This window comes from Mizuhopecten yessoensis, unplaced genomic scaffold (assembly GCF_002113885.1).
Source record: "Mizuhopecten yessoensis strain PY_sf001 unplaced genomic scaffold, ASM211388v2 scaffold3229, whole genome shotgun sequence".
NCBI classification, from domain to species: Eukaryota; Metazoa; Mollusca; class Bivalvia; order Pectinida; family Pectinidae; genus Mizuhopecten; species Mizuhopecten yessoensis.
Genome location: NW_018404940.1, coordinates 2,165,849 through 2,188,259, shown reverse-complemented (window position 1 = coordinate 2,188,259; position 22,411 = coordinate 2,165,849). Strand labels below are relative to the sequence as shown.

Below are 22,411 nucleotides of genomic sequence, written 5' to 3'. Positions count from 1 at the left end.
ACAATTATTTGTTTTATTTGATTTTTTAATATTCATTGTCTCCATGTCTAAAGACAACTGATAAATAAGACAAGCCATCCTTTATATTGCAATAGTGAGTCGGTCTCAACAGAACAAAAGGATGAAACCATCAATACTTACAGACATTTCCAAGGATCTCCAAAATGCCTTTTTGAATAATAGTTGTATAAAATATCCATCTCTACAGCACTTTTGAGAATGTTTATACATAATAATATCAAAACATGACTTCATTTTCGCTAGCCAAGGTCACGTGATCCAAAAGAGCTCTCGCTCTCTTGAGATTCAAGGATGGCGTGACTTGACTGACAAAGAATATCGTACTTGACACACGATCAGCCATGGTTAAACTTTGCTACAACGTATCGAACCAAATTCAAATTAGAACTTCCGATTTTTTCAAGATGATTTAATGTTGGCTAAATCACTTGTTGAATATATTGTGTAAATTTAAAATATTTCTAAGATTATGTAAAACTATTTCAAGACCATATCTCAGAAAGAAGAACACATTTCTTTTTCTCACAATAACAATGAGTTTGTTTAAAATTTTAGAAACATAGCTTGCAAAATCAAAAGATACAGGTATTGATACTTTATATATATCAATTCAAATAAAATTCAATTGAAATTAAAACATAATAATGTTGATGTTTTAAAGCTCGCGTCATGGTGATATCAAGGTTTTCTTTCAACTAGTTTTAATTACATTTTAAATGTCAATTTCATGCAAATTACACTATTATTCAGACAACAAAAAACTAGTCATTCTTCATGTATAAAATTTGAAAATTTAAATAAGTAGAATCCCATCAGTAACGTTTAATATCAATTGGAACAGACAATACAAAAAAAATGTTTTGCATGAATTATATAAAATCGTAAGAAATTATCATCTAGATAAAATACATACCAACACATTGACTCATTTCTCCAGTAAAACAAAAAAGTAAATTTCAGTTTCACTTTATTGACTCATTCCTTTAGTAAAAACGTAGTTCTGAATTTGAACTGGTTTCGACACATAGCAGCCTAGTATGTAGACGCTAAGATTGTCGGTCATGGCTTGCCGTGTCACAGACCCAGTGTGGCAGGTACCTGGACCATGATTGTGCATGCTTTGTTGAGTCGAATAGCAGTGATATAACAGTCCCTATACATAGAATATCTCCCGTCACAATATTGCACAGATACATGGATAAAAATAGTCATCTTTGTGACGGAATTCTGCATTGAAATATCAATAAGCAAGCTCTTCTTTCTCCCTTCCGTCTGCCACAACCGCTTTTTCTACTTTTCTATCCGTCAATTAAAACCGAACTTGGTTAAATAATTAGTGTGATAGTGATGAAAAATGTCACAATGTCTTTTTGCTTAAAAATTCACATCTTGGGATGAAACGTTGCAATGAGTTGTCCCGGTTGTATTGCGATAAGCATGTTTAACAGGCGATGGTCTCCAAGTAATACACAGAGAAAACACACATTGATAGCATTATGCTCCAGTGTAAAATAACTTTTAAAATCAACGAATTATCTATCAAATAATATATAATTATGAATAATAAATAGCACACAAGTCGACATACTCCATTTTCACACAAGTGTCTCTTTCTCATATGAATCGTCCGCATTCTCCGCCGCCATTATTTCCCATTGCCGCCATTTTTCTCTCTCCCACGCAGACAGACCTTTCGGCGGCGTTTCTCTAACGTTATATCCGTGCCCACTTAACATTCCAAGAGGTCTCTGCTGCGAGGACGACACCTTCCGGAAGGACTTGGGAGAGTTTGAACCCGATACTGGGGGCGTGGGTAGCAACCACTGATTTGACGAGTCTGACCCCACGGGACTGTTCGTAGATGAGGTATTGACGTAACTCCCTATGCTATTCGTACTATTCTGTCGCGCGTAATCCGGCTTTGGAATGGCAAGGCTATTGCTAAGGTTTTCTGAATGTGGTCGCTCTAGATGTGACGGTCTTTCCACGTACTCAGAACGAGGCCGCCTGAGTATCACTTCCGGGCTTGCGCTGTCCGACACTTTCACTTTCGGTACTCGCGAGCTGCTTGCTTTCGGTGTTCGTTGCGGTCTAGGACTCGGGCTCCTATCGAACCGTAATCTAAACCGGCGTCGCTCTCTTTCTGCGTTTTCACTACTAGTTTTATCATTGTCGTTGTTGGAAAAGAAGAATCTCCGCCTCGTTCTCGGAGACATATTCTCGGCACTTTGTGATGTCCTTAATGGCGGGTGCAATCCTGGCAGTCTCTGAGACGAGTTAAGGATATCGGCCTCACTGCAGGGTGAATGTGGTATCGACTCTGTGTCGTCAAATAAACTACTGGAGGTTGTGTCTGGGTCAGCGTCAACACTGCAACAAACAAAATATTAAAAAAAATGTAAAACGGATACAAGTTCATGGATTGGGAAGTATTACAAGCATTTAACAAGTTCATGGATCATATTTTATCATTTTTTTCAACATTTTGTCAACAAAAGCATATTGAAACGACTTTTTCCAAGGAATTTTACTAAGCGCGATATATAGGCACTTACCCTGCGTCGTTGGCGAGCTTCTGAAATATGCGATCCGCTACTTCCGGATCCGACTCCACTAGCTGTCGAAGGACCTCGTCGTACAGACCGGAAGATACCTGAAACAGTGTCAAATCAACCATATAAACACTGATGGCACACTAAGACCTGTGTCATACTCTCTTGAAAAAGAAAAACATGTTTAAATTAAGGTATCATATACCCTTAATAGTCTTTGAGACTTCCGAGGGGACAACTCACTGAAACATCAGTCTTCAGGTTCACTACATCAATTGCAGAATTTAAGGACAATCTCTAAGCGAGGGGAAAATGCAAGTTTCGAATATTCTTTTTAACATAAAACTATACTTTTATTTGAATCTAATTTGACAATAACTTTTCTTTGTTTCTGTTAATGGTTTTACGTCCTCGCAAAAGAAAGGCTATATGCCAAGGGAGACAATGCAAAAATGAAAGAGTATGTAAAACAGAAAAAAAAACCGATAGAATGATCTATTGTTGTAATGGGGCAGTAGACGTATTTCGGTTTCTTCAACACCCAGGGCCCGTAATCATGCAACCGTTCTCACGCTCAATCTCAGGTTCTGTGCGCAAGCCCAATATCTTGTTCCGGCGATAACTTAATAAACAAGCACATGTTGTCAATAATTTAGAAGAATTCTGGACACAGTTTAAGCCTTGTACCACTTTAAATGTTGACACTTGACTGTTATGACGTGCTAAATGATTTAAGAGCGTTTCAAGAAAGTTTGTTTGAGCACAGAATCCAGAATAGAGCACGAGAACGGTTTCATGAATACGAGCCCTGACTCTACAGGGGACTTATCATTAGCCTTGTTGGTACATGCAGTGTGATATTGCAAGTCAGTTTCCCATCCCCGAAACCTGCAAGGTCGACGGGGAAGGGGAGGAGGAGGAATGATCTTGCAATATTGAAAGTAGCAAAGAGTTGCTAGATATGAACACTGAATAAGACAAGAGAAATTCCAAAAATAGGTACTGACCATAAATACAGACGCGTAGTTGTCGACCATCTCCTTGACCACATCGATAACCTCCTTGCGCTCCTCCGCACGTTCTATACTCTCCACCAGGAACTCTTTTTCCGATGGCTTGCACTTGTGGAGGATGTTCGGCCCAAACAGCGTCGCCAGATTGTGTGAATCCATCTTGTTTCCCGGCAACTACAATGTTAGATCATTCCAAATAAGAACAGGGTGACAACATACCAACACGGAGCAGCACGTAGTAACACCATATATTGGCATATTAAAAATGCACGTGTCGCTTAATACAAACATTGTGTAACTATTTCGTAAAACCAAAGATGAATGAATTAGTTACGGGTAGCTTATCTAGATTTGGTGCAGCGAACTTTCTGTTTGTTTTTCGTGTATCTATTTATTGTGGAAGGGTGATTTTTATTTATCTATTTATTTATTTTCCCATTACATCGCAACTATGGAAACATGACAGGGTTTCCAAATACACCAAATGTTGACATGGGGTGCTTTCCAAATCACACAAAAGATGGGGATGGTACATTTTTAACACGTTATTACTGGTCTACAGTCTTTATATAGTTCCTATTATCACTAACGCAAAAAAAATCGGGAAAAGAATGTCTTAATTAAAAGTTGTATTCAGAAATAGTTCATATCAAATTCGACAATTAATGGTCATCAGAGCGTTTGAGGGGATGGGGTAGGGTTGAGCGTAGTATTTACATTGCCCCCGTAATATACTTTCAGGGTCATCGTTACAAATGTGTTTGACCCCTTAGGGCAATGCATTTATATGTTCGATTAATACACAAAAAGATTCCGACATTTTCTAAATTAAACTTTCCACTTTGGCCTGGGAATGAATCGGGGCCATGTTACGATGAGAATTAGGAGCACGTTCTTTACGGTCCGATAACCGTGCAGATCTAGCCATTGTTCGAAAGTTTATTAACAAAATAACGTGTAGGAACCGCAACAATAGGTAGCTCAAGAGTCGATCATAATCGCCACTATTGTACAGACGAGAAGCGTTCCGGAAGAATGGTTTCGAATGGTATATTTGGAGATGAATTCCAAACTGCATTGTGATGCGGACGCGGTAGAATACATAGACAATATAAAAAGCCCAAGGTGTACCGAATGAGGTCGGTTATATATAGATAAAAAAAAATCAGCGTAATGGTTTACACATGAATGATCCCGAACAGTTAATTATATGAAGGAATGTTAATTGCTAATGACTGCAAGAATTCGGTTTTAATACCAAATACATAAATGCTGTTTTTATGTTTTTCGTTTCGTTGAACATATCGGTTAGGTAAACAGGTCAGTGTTACCGTGACGAAAACTAACTGTGTTGACTGTATTACAGCTAGTATACCCGAGTTACCTTGTAGAGTTACCGAGCATTGTAAAACGTCGTGACACTAATGTATTACAGCTAGTATACCCGAGTTACCGAGTATTGTAAAAACGTCGTGACACTAATGTATTACAGCTAGTATACAAGAGTTACCTTGTAGAGTTACCGAGCATTGTAAAACGTCGTGACACTAATGTATTACAGCTAGTATACACGAGTTACCTTGTAGAGTTACCGAGTATTGTAAAACGTCGTGACACTAATGTTATACATCAGCGCTGACGACGTAAATCCTTCGATACTATCATGACGTAACAGCATTTTTTTAACATACTTTGTAGTGTTTTCTTTAGCTTATTGTTTAGTTTATTTTTAGCTTTACCCTGCAGGTAGGGCGTAAGAATTGTACCTGCTGCCCCCAACTGCATGATCGTAAGTGGCGACTAAATTTGGGACCTTATCTCTTCTCTCCTTTCGAAATAACTTTCTTTTTCCTAATGTCTCCCTTGGCAGTGCCTCACTTTTGGCCATTTGTTGAGCGTTCGCCCATGTGAGGAAGGCTTTGGGTTCTGTCCCCTGGCCGAGACATACCAAAGTCTTTAAAAATGGTAGTTTCTACTCCTGCTTAACGCTCAGCAAATTAGGAGTGGGACGACTGGTTCACCCGTTGTCAGTATAATGTGACCGGGTGAGGCGTCCTGCTGGGTGTCTTCGGCAATATGTCTCAGTGAGGTAGCACTATAAAGTCGGCATCAGTTCCGCGCTACCACAAGGAGACAAACACGAACATATCGCAGCCTCCCAAAATACACACACATTCACTACACGCATGCATCTTGCACACAGGGGAGGCCGTCCTTAAATGACCTTAGCTGTTAATAGGACGTTAAACAAAATCAAACAAACAAACAAACAAAAATTGTTCTTCCTTACCTAGACTTTTATTATATTTTTCCCTCTCAGAACATCAGCACTTGCATTTCATTTTGTTTCCCAAAACGTATACATAATCTATTTTAGTATTTTATTTACATTTGTTACAAAAATACATGTGTGTATTCTAAAATGAGTTGTAGCACTTTTTGTAGCAGTTGTCATATTTCATGAGTTACGAGTCTCCTTCGTAAAAGAGTTTTTGTAAAAGTCTTTTATGAATCGTAGTATGAATATTTGCATTTTTCTATCATGAAAAATAAAGGATACACAAAGAGGACGCATTTCAAAATATTGTGTGCAGTTCAAATAATCCAAAAGGGAGATAACTCTAGCTCAAATAATAGATACGTGTTAGGATGCATACTCCTTAGTATAATCAGTATGGTTTTCTTACCGTTTCGTTGTTTTCGTCGACAGAATCCGTTGAATGAGCATCCACGTTCGAGAGGAAGTTGAGGAGGGCAAAAAGTGTGTCTCTGTTTGGAAGCGGAAGTAGATAGACTAGATATTTTAGGGACAAAATCTGCTCCTCAACGGCCGACAGACCTACAACAGGAACGAAACACATCATTGCATGCATCAATAGTGCAGTGGGAAAAAAAGGAAACAAAAAAGTATTTTCCGGGCCAACTTTCTAAAACCAGAACTTGTATATGAGAATGAACACAGTACAAATCTATTTATTTTTTAGTTTAATATATGATAAAAATATTGAAAAAACACAACATGTAAAACAGACTAATAGAAACAAAATGCATGGCGCTTACTGAGAAGATACCGAGACGATTCAACTAAGTCACGTCTGTCCCTTTGTGTCTGGAAAAGGTTCAATCTAATTAAAATTCAAGCTGTATTTCCGCTTCGTCTAATTTTAATTAGATTGGAAAAGTTTGAACATATCTCATGATTGATATCGCCACAATGACAAAGTTATATATCAATATGCTTTAATATGGTGTAAATAATTTATATTTATGGAAATATATCATAAATAAGCAGTCGATTGTTGGTTAAGTACATTTATTTAAGGAACATTGTGCATATTGCAAATGCACTATAAACGCGATTAGGCCTTGGGCTGTCTTGAGGCTGTCACCGATTATGATAGCATTATAATTTCTTGTGGTTTGGATTTTCCACCTTTGCATGCAGCAAACCTAATCCTGCATTTATTAACGTATATAATCTGGTATCTGTAAGATATGGGCCTAAGATTTGACAACTATTAAATAGTTGACTTAAGACTGATCCTACTTTCTGGGCGGAGATCTACAAAAGTAGGTTTTCAGGCTAATCACAACCTACACAGTCCTGCTTAATCCTGCAAAACCGGTATATTTTTACCACACACGACAAAAAACGACACTGAAATTGTGACAGAACCAAGATTGGTTTAGCTATTCACAGCCAAACATATATCCGAGATGTAATTTTTGGTAATATAATATGTTAAATGCAGCGTGTGCGACGGATATATAATGTGAGTTGTTTAAGATGACCTACTTTGGTCGCCACCCCGGGGATAGACTTAACCTCATGTGTTTGAATAGCACGGCCGCTTCGTTTTACTATTAATTACACATTCAAAACTGTGTCGCGTGTAAAACTGATTTACACACAAGAAACTTCAGCCGTTTACCAGAATTGTACAATTGACCAGAACATTTATAATAAATAATGAGTAAAATCGCATTACATATGCTTGTTTACTGTGTCTTAGATTTGTTAAAGAATTTTGGAAATATACAGGATTTTTTTATGAAACTTACGAGGCAAACTAATAGAATTTTAGCAAAAGATACATGCTGAAAGTTCGGTTCAGTTGATGTTTATTACAAATATTATAATATCAGTTTTACTTACGTCTGGTTGCAACGAGAGCTGAGTATAAGTCACGTGTGAGAAGCGGTTCCGGTAAATCCCGGAAGTACTCTTTGAGCAGCGCCCCTACATCGTGCGGGTTATGCGATTCGTTTAACTTAACATCTTTTCCGCTATCGAATTCTTCTCGAAGCTGCAACAAAGAAAATTGTATTGATTTATCGGAAAATTGAAAAAGAACACAAGTCTGCAAAATTGTTATAATTAAAACAATTTTCGCAATAGCAATGTAACATTTGGACATATTTCATCTGCTGAAAAACATATGTACAATACCATTTCATAAGGAAACTATAAACAGCAAGACAGATCCTTATTAAATCTAGAAGTTACAATAAAATGGTTTTATGAAAATTAAACGGGTCACTAGTTTTATAAAGGCGATTTTGGTGTTGTTTATTATACACTTATATGACTAATTACATGGCGCAAACAGATAAAATGTGTTTTCATGTGAAAACTCATTTCACGAAATTCAATATAGTTGTGAATTGAATTCTTTTATGTCAATCTGACCTACATATTGGTCCAGTATTAAAACGAAAACTGTTGACAGTTTTACTACATCTGAAATACTCCGTAATAATCACAAACATCGGAAGGAGAATATTTAGAATATTTGTATAAATTCTACACACCTGTTTGACTCGTTTCTTCGATGATCCCACTCTAAAAATTCCTAAAACCCGTAACCCTGCAAAATTACAAAAAGCAAATGTCAAAATAAAGATAGTGATAAAAAAACACAAACACAAAACGAAAGGAAAGTACAATAATACCATAAGCACACAATTGTCTGTGTGTCACCGCACACGTGACAATAATAACACATGTTGGAAAGGGACTGCCACGCCCCCTCAAATGTAACGTAGCCCATCTGATAGCACAAGGGGGCCATAAACATACACTCGACGACAAACCCGTATTATCACTCCGCCGTAAGTACCCTACTCCGCCTTAACTACCCTACTACGACTTTCATTTCAAGTTTGACGACCTTTTCCAAATAAACGGGTTATTTTCCTATTTTTGACTTTGACGACATTTTATCACGGGGAACGCCCACTAAGAGGTGACTTTATATTGAGTTACTTTTTTTTTAGTGCTAGGGGACGTTGGAGTAAGACATCGTTTAGGTAAATATTTATATCTTAAAGGAACTCTATTTGTATATTTTGTAGAATTATAGAAAAATATCTTTGGACACGCTCATTTCAAATTTGGTAAAATAATAGGCCTAAATGTACATGTAATTTAATTTGAAAACATAAATTTTAATTTTATAATTATTGTCTTGGAATTAGATACTTTTTTTAGTTCAATTAGTTTATATCATTCGGTTTTCCTTCATTTGTTTCTTCCTGAGTCTGTGTAATTTAACCCTGCATGCGATTTGGAGGAGTACGCCTGCTGTGTCCCATTGCACGTAGGTGTACATAATATATGTAACAGGCGACTAATGTGGAGGCCCCAGGAGAATCGGAAGGTGTCTGCTGTATCTTCTACTTAGGGAACATTGAGGAAACCACAAACAACAATAACTATTACAAATACTAAACAAAACTGACAGATGACTTACCATACGTTTCTATATGTTTAAAACACGTGTTAACAATTTGTGGCACTTGTGGTGAACCGGAAGTGTATTCGGTGTGTTCCGTGGGTAGACTCCCTTGTCGCGACGTGGACAGCGACAAAGCGTCCAGAAGACTAGAATTATTGGTGTTCCGGCTACAGTCGGATTCAGACAGGGAATCGGAACTTGGCGCCCTCTGTTGGACAAAAAAAACCCACACCAATAAACATTTACTGATTTTTATACTGAGTTGGAAACAAAAGCTTACACATTGTTTAACCGTATTTCTGAGCATTCCTAGAATAAAGAGACAGGTCTTTTTCTGGAGCAAGCTGAAATGGCGCGTTTTTGAAACAACTATTGCTTTGATTTGTACATATTTAATATGTAATGATTTGGTGATAGTTTAGGTTCTCTGCAAAACTTAAATTTAAGAATCTAAAATTCCAAGTCCCTTTTCACATTTTCTGATGTTTTAGGGTATTAGGGTCAAACTTTGAAAAAAGCCTCTTTACAGCGTTACACAGACTGTGGATCAATACGTACTCTGTTTACAGCCGGCGATAAACTTGACGTTCCATTTTCCGCTAGATTGTCCAGGGAATCGTGGGAAGAACTGCTGGATTTTCTGAAAAATAAAAAACATACAAAAAATTACTTATAAACTTCAAAAAAACTGTTTACATTGTTATTTAAAGAACCTGTACAAGCTGAATTCCACAGTAACAATCTCTGGAAGTGTGGGCTAACTATGTGGTCAAATTCTCTCTACCACAATCAAATATTTTCCAATTGGAAACCTAATTTGTTTTCATGAACAACTTTGGAATAACGATCATCATATATAATGTTGCCATCGGCTATATCATGGATTCGGTTGTAAAATATATTTGTGTAACAATATTTGTGTAACAATATATTTTCCGGTTGATTTCAGTATAATTTCCATCGTCGAAAAAGGAGTAAATGACATTATTCTTAATTTGTGTGTTGTTTGTTTAATGATTGTACCCACCTTGGCCCCCGCCGGTGTAGAATGACGTCGTCAGAACGGTCTTTTAAGGAAGCTGCACTCTTACGTTTCAGGAGTTCGGCATCGTTGGCTATACATTTAGCTAGATGGATACCAAACACCATCCCCGAGGACCCGTTGTCTGTAACAGCATACAGTAACGTTATATTTCAGGTCAAGCACAAATACGTCATCATCAACAGCAACAACAATCTATATGTTTTGAAACCATGACACGACCCCCCTCGTTGATCAACTCGCTTACTTTCATCATATTTTAGGTCCACTTTGCTGCCATTTCTTCTTACAATGTTCTAATATGTCTCCCTCGAGACGGCCAAAATTTGTCATATCTCCAGCAATTTAGTGGACAAACGGTTTTAAAATAACACATACAAGTGTTTGAATAACACGGTGATTTGTCCTACCTTGACTATGGTCATTGTCCTTGTCCTTGTCCTTGACCTTGTCGATTAAGGCACTGAGGTTCGCCGAGCGAGCTCTCCGCGCCTTGGCGAAGGATAACGTTGGCCGTTTGGACCGCCGGGTTTCCGTAGGTTCTGGAAATAGAGTTTTTTATATGTATTTCGGGCGTTAATTTCATACATAATGCAAGTACTTAAACGTGTGTTGAAATTTAATTATAATAGGTACAACCTATGCGATTTTTTCAATGAATGTTGATTCTAAAATGTTAAGCAGGCGATTTCATCTGATGACAAATACACTGTGGTGTACGTCACGCCATTGTTGTTGTTATCGTCATGACACGTTCACGTCATCAATTATTTTCCTAGTCATTCAGCAAGAAGCATTTGTGTCACCTTCTCGATGATTACAGTGATGCATTGACTTATAAATATTTTTATATAAATATGTGTGTAACATAAATGTTTAAGCCCGACTCCATTCCTTCCTGACTTAGTATCCGTGTCATCGATAAAAAAACACCCCGGGGCTGTCCCGGCACAGACTCCGAGACGACGGTATACAAACTCCCAGGGGACATAATCCATCATCGACGTCATCACGCCGTTTAGTGTCACCAACACCTTATAGACACATAAACTGCTAGCCCGGGGCCCCGGGGTACACAATACACATACCGATCCATGTTCTCAAGGAGACACAATACACAGCCAGGCCTAGAATATCAGGGATACACATTACACCCCGTGGTATCAGGATACACTTGTAGTAAACAATATCTGGCCCGGGGGCTCGGGTTCAAAATATACAATTACAGCCGCACGAGACACAAAATACACACAATGCCCGGAGGATTCCGGACGGGATATACAATATCATTTACAATATAATATAAGGTGGGGCTGGGTTGTGGTCGAATATAAGTCACACGTGTTAGATTTCACCTGGGTTGTTTTCTTATAAATAATATTTATTTTGTTTGACTCACATTTCGCTTCCTCTCCCTAAAAACGTTTACAATCTCAAACCCCAGGATGCTATTTAATAATTGAACTAAATGCCAAATTACATCTTCGAATTCTATCAATTAGTTTTAAAAGTTATACCAAAGAAAAGCACTCTTTATAGTTTTTTAAACACTTACTGTTACATTGTCACATACATCAAACTTACTTCCTTATTCAACAAAACAGATAAACGTAAGAAATATGTCGCCAAATTGTTCATACATTATTATATACTATTCATTTATTCACATTTTCATCATTAGTATTTGATTAAAAAAGGCGTTGGAATGCGATTTGTATACGCTGTACCACATACGGAATATGCAGTTTCTTGATGATGTATCATCTATCATTAAACGACACTCAGGCGTCAAGTTTTGCTGTGTGTGGGGTTTTTTCGGCAAAAAGAACGATTGAACTTAAAAATAAAAATAGCAGTTGTAACTTACACCCTGTCATCCTTACACTCAAAGTTATGAACCTGACATACGTCAACAACAGAAGTGATGTATATTTCACGTCCCTGTCAATAACAATGTCGGTTTCTGCGCCACACTCGCGAATTCCGTGATCCGTGACCTGAAGATATTTGTCAATTAGATCACGACCGCAAGAATTTTGAGGTATGGAGAAAATGTGTGTCTCAACCACATGTCGATATGTGTATGTAAATGACGATTAGGTGAGACGGATGTACCTATATGTTTTTATCTACCTATTTCTAGATCGTGCGTATTTAGCCTATATCGGTCGAAAACGACAAAAAATCGTCTTATTTTGTTAATCGTTTTGCCATGTTGTCAATGATTCGAAATTGAACTGGTGACTTAAAGTACGCCTAATCACAAGAACCAATAAAATACCTGCAGTAAAATATACATTGAAAATACGAATACTGTTAAAAATGTTCTTTTTTATGAATGACGTTCCTGTGCATTAATTATCAAATGGAGAGAAAAAAAATCATAGACGGAAACAGAGTGGAAGGTTTTTTAATTTGTTCATTTGAAAGTAATATAATTAAGGGTTTGGTCCGTAATGGGATACACTTAATGTTGATAAGTATGTTTTTGTGGTTTAATACGGTAGCAGCCTAGCAATCCGACTGTAATCATATACCGCTGTATATATCATTGAAGCCGTGTCGAATATCCGTGCATTTATTTATATAAACAAATTAATATCGAAATGTATAAATATCGATCGGGTCTCATATTTCCCGTTACTTTTCTCTCTCTTTCATATCACTTTGAGCCTATTTTAATATCTTTATATCAGCTTATTACTCAATATCATTGATGAATAATTTCTGCAGTAAATACCTCATATCTGTCTGCTATAAAATCGACACGAGACCTTACACCTTTTCATCTCCACCTTAATTACACTTGTCACGTGATTATACAGGCGATAGGAGGTATTTAGGAGCGATAACATCGCTATAAATGTGTTCACACGGTAAAATTATTGACATATGTTACGTTGACGTTATGAAATAGGAAAGTCTATATATTCGAATTTACATGCATAATAGTGTGGCATTACCGTTCCGAAATTAATCTGCTATGTAAAAAAATCGCCAACACCGTTGAAAAACATTATAATCACATTTGTAGATCCTATAAATAGCTTATTCCAACAGTATTATTCACACATACTTAGTCCGAGAGTATTACTAGTCGAGCAGTCACTTACTAGTATGAACGCCAAAAACATTTTAGACTGACAAATCCAGTTCAGAACCATCAAAATCATTTGCCAAAAAAAAATAGTACAGTGGAACACCTTTTTGTGGCGTATGGTTCTTAGCTGTTGAAACCATTACATTTATTTTATAAATGTGAAGTATGGTTCTTAGCTGTTGAAACCATTACAGTTATTTTATAAATGTGAAGTATGGTGCTTAGCTGTTGAAACCATTACAGTTATTTTATAAATGTGAAGTGTGGTTCTTAGCTGTTTAAACCATTACAGTTATTTTATAAATGTGAAGTATGGTTCTTAGCTGTTGAAACCATTACAGTTTTTGTTTATACATGTGAAGTATGGTTCTTAGCTGTTTAAACCATTACAGTGTTTTTATAAATGTGAAATATGATTCTTAGCTGTTGAAACCATAAGTTGCTTTTTTTTTTATAAAGGTGGAGTATGGTTCTTAGCTTTTGAAACCATTACAGTGTTTTTGTAAATGTGAAGTATGGTTCTTAGATGGATTTAATTTAAATGTCATATTTTGTAAATTGTAGTGTATGAATCTTAGCCATGGACACCGTTTCCGTGAATTGGTCCGTTATGGTATATAAGGTGTGGACACCATTCTGGTGTTTTTGTTAATGTCAGGGATGGTTCTTAGCTAGTAGGTATATAAATCGCATTACATAACACTGAAGGTTGTTCTGACTTGACCCTGTAAAAACAATTTAAGAGCTTAGAACCGACATTCCAGCTCCCAATCCTACTTAGTAAGTATCGCACACCCCACAGAACGTGGACTGTGGACTTATTAAAGACTTAAGCCACTTCTGGTCTCTTAAACGTGGGACTTATGTCCACTTCCGGTCACTAACACCCCTTATACCATAAACACCCTGTCCGTGTATCCTGGAGTGTGTACCGTGTCAACACACTCGTCAAGGTACTCCACACCAATTTTATGTACAAGCTTCAGAGTCGAGTAGGCTACGTTTCCGTATTACCGGGACCTGGAGTAACGGAGCACGGATTCATTGATCACACGAAGCTCGGCTACATGACGGCATCTTATACCGGCATTTTAAATTAGATTATAGGATGTTAAAAAATTGTTGAATATAAAATTGCAAGTCCCACAAAAATGTTTGCATTGCTAGTTAGTATGCATGTTATTCTGATGAAAGTAAAATCATAATTAAATTTATATAAATGGAAATAATTCTAAAACAAATCTAAGATTTAATATGTAAAGTAATATAACATACATCCTTAATTCAAATTAGAAAAAAATGAAAATAAAACCGGTCGATTTATATATGAAATCACACTTTTTTCATGGAACAAATATTATTTCATAAAAGAAAACCAAACGTTTTAATAGAAAAGTTTTGATTGATCTACGGTAACATTTTCGTTGAATGTCGATAGAATTTTTAGGAGATTTACGAGGGCATTGGCTGTTAACAGAAAAGTACATCCCTTGATGCTCGAGGTCAATTAACCCTGATCCATGACGAACATCTATCATATATCCCATTAAAGAGTAAATTCGTGAGAAATATTAACACTCTTCTATACAATTAAAGGGTCGTTATGATATACACCAAGGGGGGTTTTAATCCACAAAACGCTGACTAGAACAAGACCTTTTACAACGTGTTTTACCTCTTGGTTATTATACCGCAGGGGAGTTTTGTTAACATTAATCTGACACGTGTAGAAGTTGAAATGTAATGAACACCGTGACTTTTGTTAAGCTTGAATACACTTTTATTTACAAACAGATAAGTCAACCATCCCTTATTTTGTCTGTCTGTTTGTTTGTTTGTGGTTTAATTTGTGGTATAGATTTGAAAAGCAAGCCATATTCGGTTGATATTCAAAACCCACGGATCATTGAAAAGTCAATCGGAACTCCTGGAATAACGATTAATGGGGAGATTAAAAGTGTATTTATCATGGCCGACAAAACTAGATATAAACGCCATTTACGTCTATACGCTAAAATCGTTGACCGTTCGAGTGTCTGTCCGCACCTGTTGTGAGCCTGAAGTCCATAAACAATCATCTATCTGCCTTCCAAATCAGCCATATGTCATTGTTCACAACCCTTTACATGTAAAAGTAAAGAGACAACGGGGTTTAACATGTTATTGTAAACAATGGTCCTCATAAAATGAAATGGCGACTTAAAGCGCGATCAAAATACTGGAGATTTTCAAAACCATGAGCTGTACAGTATGTGATCACAAGGACCGGAAACATGGCCGTCAGATCATAGGATGATGTTAGCGTTCCCTGAAAGGACAAGAAACATGTAAGCGTTCCTAGAGAGGACAAGGAACATGTTAGCGTTCCTAGAGAGGACAAGGAACATGTAAGCGGTCCGTGGGAAGACAAGGAACATGTTAGCGTTCCGTGGGAAGACAAGGAACATGTTAGCATTCCTAGAGAGGACAAGGAACATGTTAGCGTTCCGTGGGAAGACAAGGAACATGTAAGCGTTCAGTGGGAAGACAAGGAGCATGTAAGCGTTCCATGGGAAGACAAGGAGCATGTAAGCGTTCCGTGGGAAGCCAAGGAACGTATAAAGTAGCGTTTTCTGGGAGCAAGGAACGTGCAAGCGGTTCATAGATGGTTTAGAATAGGCTAGAATTCCTTAAAAGGCCAAGGAAATGTTATTGTTCCCCTAGAACCTAATTTTGAAGCGTTTCCTAGAAGGCTTCGGTTTAAGATCACGGAAGCCCCCTCGGACTCTGAGGACTTGCTTTTAACGTTCCTTGTCTGATCCTGAAAGGGTCCCAATGAAATAATAACCATCGAGGTCAAGAATCAGCTCTGATGAATTAACATGGTTTAGTTAATGGAAGTGTGGCCAGTCGGTCAGCATTTACACCAGATGACCATCACTGTCCACGGGACAAATGCTATTTTACGTTGACTTGAGTGAGTCACTGGACATTAATTCTGTTGTTTGTCCGATCGTGGCCAGTTTGGAGGGCAGTTATCCAGCCACGAAGTGTAGCTAGTTTTTTGCGTTGTCACTACCGACAAAGAATATATATATGTTCAAAAATACATGCTTAATAAATGTCGCGTGTCCACCGACGCCCAAACACGCGCGCGTGTCGTATAGGTCCCTTTGGGTCACTTAAGTCAACCATATCCAATCTACATTGTGTACTTTCCAGACATAAATAGACCCAGACGGTATATCATAAATAATTTTTTGGAGAAGTAATCTACATATTGGAAAATCCAATATTTCCACTTTTCTATTGTGCTACAGTATAATTTCGATATAACGTCATTCGTTTTACTGACATCTCACCAAGTAAGTCCCTATTCGTTGTAATAACCTTCAATACAATAATTTGTAATCCCCCCTTGATATATGTTTCCCAACACCTAGTTATCACTCTATATTTCTTGTTATAACGCCAGAGTTCGTTAAAGTGACGTCAGTATAACGACCCTAAATATTTACATGTACACTTTATAGTCATTATAATATCAAATATCGAGATCAGATTATTTTTTGACGGGCAAGTTTTAGTTGTGCTCATTTATATAGAATGTTTTCCTCTCCACAGGGACCTGAGAATTTGCTACAGTTGGCAAGTTTGGACTTATGTGTTAGAGTAATATTTGATGTTTTAGAGACTTTCTCGATATGCTAACACCATGATGGTATTCCGTCTTTGCGTATTGCAGAGTTATCTTCTCTTGGGAGCAGGTATTGATTGTTACGTCATTGGTTTGTGCGAAAAAAATACGTCGTTGATGACGTTACTCTCACAAACAAGTGGCGTAACAATCAATACCTGCTCCCAAGAGAAGATAACTCTTCGATACGCAAAGACGGAATATATACTCCTAAGTAACATCATCGAGACTTGATCCAAATCCCTTAAATGTTTAATATTACTCTACACATCAGGATAGACACAGACATATCATCTGTAACGAATTCTCAAGTCCCTGTGTTTCTGTCGTCACAGCTACGGTAATTGAAGACGGATTAGTGTCGTGAATAGCGTAAAATAACCACAGAAAACTAATTTCCTGATTTAATTGAACCTAATCAATGACCAACAGAGTTTTTAACGATCGCGAAGGGCATGCACGACTTGACCATTTGATGACCGGAAAAAAAACTTACCTGAAATAAATTTCCGAGGGAAATACGTGGTTCGGGTCAGTTCACCTAATCAAGCTTCGTGTAAATTATAGATAACGTTTTACACAAAAATCGAGCTAGTTTGGAAGAGTAAAAGGTGGAGGGATACAAACAAAATATGGAGGTCCAGAGGTTTTGAAATGGAAAAATAAATAGTTATTGAAGAAACTTCCAGGCTGTGGGAAGGGAGAAGGATGCTGAAACCGGGATTCCGCTCTGGATCCGCCATCGAGTTACATTTAGATCCTTAAAACCTCTGGCCCTATTTTTACTAAGGATGTGTATCAGAGCACATTGGCTTTATACAATTTGATATTTTATGGTTCAAATTCATCCAGATGCATCGGTGCATGTAGCAATGCGTATCAATTTTTGTTTTATTGGGCAACAGTAAACAATCAATAACCATAAACATCCATCGTTAAACTAGCTTTGAATACGTGTATTAATATCATAGATCCATATCATAATAAAAACTTTATAAAGTGGAACGTTACGGAACGTTTGATGTCAGCAATTTCTTTTCTGTTTTTGAATAAGTCGGTATTGTTATGGAGTAATTCAAACTCCTATTAGAACGATATTAACGGTATCGGGTGGACGAGGGGTTTTATTAACTCCCTCGATGCATGTTTCGGTTCATAAGTATATACACGTTGTCGAGACAGTTGCTTGTAAAGTTTCGTCTTATTTTCGTAAATTGAGCCAATTCGATATACATACTGAAGAAAAAAGTTGTCGCTGTCATGGTTACCACCCCTTTACAAACAACCCGAGTGCGGATTTGTTTACGGTTGTCGCCATCTTTTTGTCTCCCGACAGCATTTTTGTCACTTCGCTCTTGATGACGTGTTCGATAGGATTGTAAGTCTTTGTTTAAGCGTGTCTACTCCTCCTCTCCCGACAAAAAGGTTTTCATCCTTATTTCACAATGAGTTGAAATCTGAGTCTGTGCCCGCGTCACAGTTTGTTGTTGTTGCTATAGCGAACAATGCTGATTTAGTACGAGTCCTATTGAACAGACACACGCCTCTTCAAGGAAATATCTCGTCTTCGGGGTTTTCAGTACAGAAAAAATACACCTTATTCTCTATATAATTTAAAATGATCACCTGATCCTTACTTGGCATCATTTCCGACTTAGCTGTTCCCAATTTCGTGTTGAGAAAGTTTCGAGGATAACTAAAATCTCAGTAACATCTACTTATTTAGGTTCGGGGTCGTGGTGACATCTTAAACCACGACTATCCTTGTTTACAAACGGTTGGGAGTAAATGTTTAATATCTAAATCAGATTCAACAGACCTCAGTGTGACAGTATTGGTTTCATTAGAGTTAAACCTTTGACTACCAATCTACGCTCTCAGAGTGATCCGGCGATTAAATTAACGAATGGCCGACTACAATCTTGGCTGACATAAATATTACTATGGTGACAAAAAATAAATATTCTGAGAATTGAAAATATATTTGTTTACCTTTAGGAATTGTCACGTGACATCCCAATCCCATATCCTGCAGTTTTGAGAGAGCTATTTTCTGCAGTGCAAGCCTTTCCTTTTCTGTCAGTTGGAGTAATGAGGTAGGTTTGAGCACAACCCTGCGCCCACTGACACTGCACCACGTACAGTTTTCCTGGAAAATACGAAAGAACGAAAACTGTAATAAACATCGTTAGTATAATTTATACTGTAATAAACATCGTTAGTATAATTTATACTGTAATAAACATCGTCAGTATAATTTATACTGTAATAAACATCGTCAGTATAATTTATACTGTAATAAACATCGTCAGTATAATTTATACTGTAATAAACATCGTCAGTATAATTTATACTGTAATAAACATCGTCAGTATAATTTATACTGTAATAAACATCGTCAGTATAATTTATACTGTAATAAACATCGTCAGTATAATTTATACTGTAATAAACATCGTCAGTATAATTTATACTGTAATAAACATCGTTAGTATAATTCATGAAACACTCCTCCATACTTTGAGTAATATCAAAGGAAAAGACAGATTTACCTTTAATTTTGATGCCACCTAATGCGTTGTCTTTTTCGTGTGCTTACTTGATGTGTAGCTTTTCCGGTGTTGTTTACATTTTGGTGTGTTTTTGTACAAACTCCCGTTAACAAACCTTGCACCACTGTACATTGCGTACAATCTTTGCATATCTGTGATCTTGTGTGCATATGTGTGTGACCTCGCCCTGGTGTTCAAACAAGGTCAAGGAATAGCAGTAGTATAAACTTGATATTCGTTGTGTGTTGATGCTGTAAGAGGCAAATCGCCGACAGCATCTGTGCCTGCTGACCGGAACTAATTATTGACTAAGGTCAAGACCCAAGGACTGACCAGTGGTTCAAGGCCAAGACCAAGGACATAAACCAGTGTACTTAACAACTAATATGTATTTCAAAGTCAAAACATAAGTTCATTTTCAAGTGACCAGTTGCCAAGAGTATGCCTGAAGCCCTGCTCAGACAATGAACGAGTTTATTATATATTTCGCCCCATATCTGTATGTCAATGAACCCGGAACCGGGAGAAATCAAAGAGATAGATGTACATGTTCAAACAACGCAGGAAAAAAAACAATGCTTAAACGATTTAGTTAATAGGTACTTTGATTAAAACCTTCACGCCGAACGATACATGGCTAGTGAAATATCGCCACGTCGTACGTGTGGCGAAATGTGTTAGGGTTTAGGTAGTGACGCGTTCCACTCGAGTGACGACAAGGGGTTATGTGTCAGAATCCATGTTAACAGCACGCGGAGCGATTTGTTCGCCTGTTAACGCGTTGTGTAATCATAAAAAGGCAATAAAAATGAGGCGTCTTCTCCATTCAGTAAGTGATACGCCGACTAATTTGGGGACTTTGAGAAAGTCAATTAAGGTGACGGAGCGACGAATATAGAATATTACAAGTGGTCCTATCATCTCGAACATAATTCACCGAATGTTGAATACGAAATTATGTAAATGGTAAAATACATCAAAGACGAAGCCTTCACGACTGTCATGTCGTGGTACAAAGGTTTTGATCATTGGCCGTCTATATTTAGTCAGACATCTAGCCGTATACGACTGTGACCAGTTTTCAATCCGTAAAGATCATAATACAATATCGATTTTAACGTATTTTTTATTTAAGAGTCCCTGTCCCGTTGCAGGCTAAAGATTAAATAACTCAATCGTCATTTTTCGTACATAGTGCTACTTGTAGTGCGACCCTGGTCAGGGTATACTTGTTCACCACGTAGCCCAGTTGGTAAGAGGAACAGTATAATGATCTGAGGTCCAGGGTTCAAACCCTGGTCTGGCCCGATGCATTTTCACGAACCAAATAACACCTGATGTTGATTTTCTGATTTTTTATCATTAATTTTTTTCCATACACTTTCTGCAAGGTATGGTTTTCTTTTAAGAAATGATTTGTCAAATCTATAGTAACCCAGTGACAAAAATAGTATCTCATTCTTAGTGACAGCTTTTGGCAGTGGTAAGGGGATACTTGATAGGTTCAGAGCATTGGTTGAGGGATGGGTTTGTTTTAGTTCGAAAGACATTTTCTCGGTAGGAACATTTAAAGTACAATGTATTACAGAAGCGCTGTCTATTTTAAAGGTAGCAACTTTGTTTTATGGTGAAGATGGTGACAAATTTCCCAGAGATTGTTTTCGAGAGGGGGGAGGGGGAGGTGAATCATATCAATGATCATGACAGATCATAAAAGTGGCGTCTTATTCAAATGAAAGTCCTTAACCCCCTCAATCTCCCATTCAAACACAGTACTGTGTCTTATCTACCCACAGACCGAAACTCTATAAAATAACACTAACTACCAAAATTTCGAAATTTCTCACATAAAATTATACGGCCGTGTGCATGCATCATTTGTGAATATGTTGGGTTTTTTCCTCAACAACATAAGTGAGATCTAGTGACGGTTCGTGGGAAAATTTCTGAATTTGTAACAGTGTATCACCTTGGGGCTGATAGAAAAGATAATGAGAACAGGTAAACTAATCAATATTTACCTGTAGGAGAGATAACAATAGTTTATACCTACATTAATGTATGTACATTTATGACCTCAGATATTTCTATCTTAAGTCGTTGAGAGTGCTTTCCTTGTTTTGAAACAGTACTACTAGTTNGGGGGGGGGGGGGGGGGGGGGGGGGGGGGTACATGCTGTTCTTATTCCCATTAATTATTCTTTTTTCTTCTTCTTTTTTCCCTTCCTGTTATTTTTTTCTGTCAAATGGTTTCCGGACATTTTCCCAAAGACTACGGCCAGATGCTTTTGTAACTCCACTTGAGCAGCGGAGGGCATGTGATGTAGGTAACGCGAATGTCCGCCGTGAAAACATATTGTTGATTTTGACACATTTATAGGTGCACGCTAAGGTGATGCCAATGGTCCCTCTCTACGCATGATTTAGCTCAAACTTAGTATGTAAATGTATTATGAAATTGCAAATTCTAACCAATGCATTATTTGTGACAACAAATACCTTAATAAAAGACCATGTGAACGACTATATAAAATAACTTACTATTGTGTTTACAGTTAATTTGATTTGTTAAGATTTTAAGGTTATACATGTACCTATAAAAAAAAGGACTAACGTCACAATACTGATGACGTAATTCCAACGAATGTTTTGATAGTAATTTTTCATATGACATATGTAGGGTTTACTTTGATTTTTTAAGGTTAGCATATCGATAT

At 37.3% G+C, this 22,411-nt stretch overlaps 1 protein-coding gene across 3 annotated transcripts in view; it reads right to left on the bottom strand.

Moving 5' to 3' along the window:
* Positions 1 to 11: 11 nt before the first annotated feature.
* The window catches only part of LOC110447170 (rho GTPase-activating protein 6-like), a 71,473-nt gene continuing 49,073 nt past the window's right edge, over positions 12 to 22,411 (bottom strand). For all 3 annotated transcript variants that reach the window (XM_021492686.1, XM_021492687.1, XM_021492685.1), the window contains 11 exons: positions 19,135 to 19,291; positions 10,777 to 10,908; positions 10,352 to 10,490; positions 9,883 to 9,964; positions 9,340 to 9,532; positions 8,399 to 8,454; positions 7,743 to 7,893; positions 6,274 to 6,425; positions 3,581 to 3,760; positions 2,577 to 2,674; positions 12 to 2,391 (listed from right to left, as the gene is read on the bottom strand). In XM_021492686.1, coding sequence (XP_021348361.1) covers positions 1,617 to 2,391; positions 2,577 to 2,674; positions 3,581 to 3,760; positions 6,274 to 6,425; positions 7,743 to 7,893; positions 8,399 to 8,454; positions 9,340 to 9,532; positions 9,883 to 9,964; positions 10,352 to 10,490; positions 10,777 to 10,908; positions 19,135 to 19,291 — 2,115 coding nt within the window. In that variant the 3' untranslated portion in view covers positions 12 to 1,616. The remainder of the gene's footprint in view (positions 2,392 to 2,576; positions 2,675 to 3,580; positions 3,761 to 6,273; positions 6,426 to 7,742; positions 7,894 to 8,398; positions 8,455 to 9,339; positions 9,533 to 9,882; positions 9,965 to 10,351; positions 10,491 to 10,776; positions 10,909 to 19,134; positions 19,292 to 22,411) is intronic.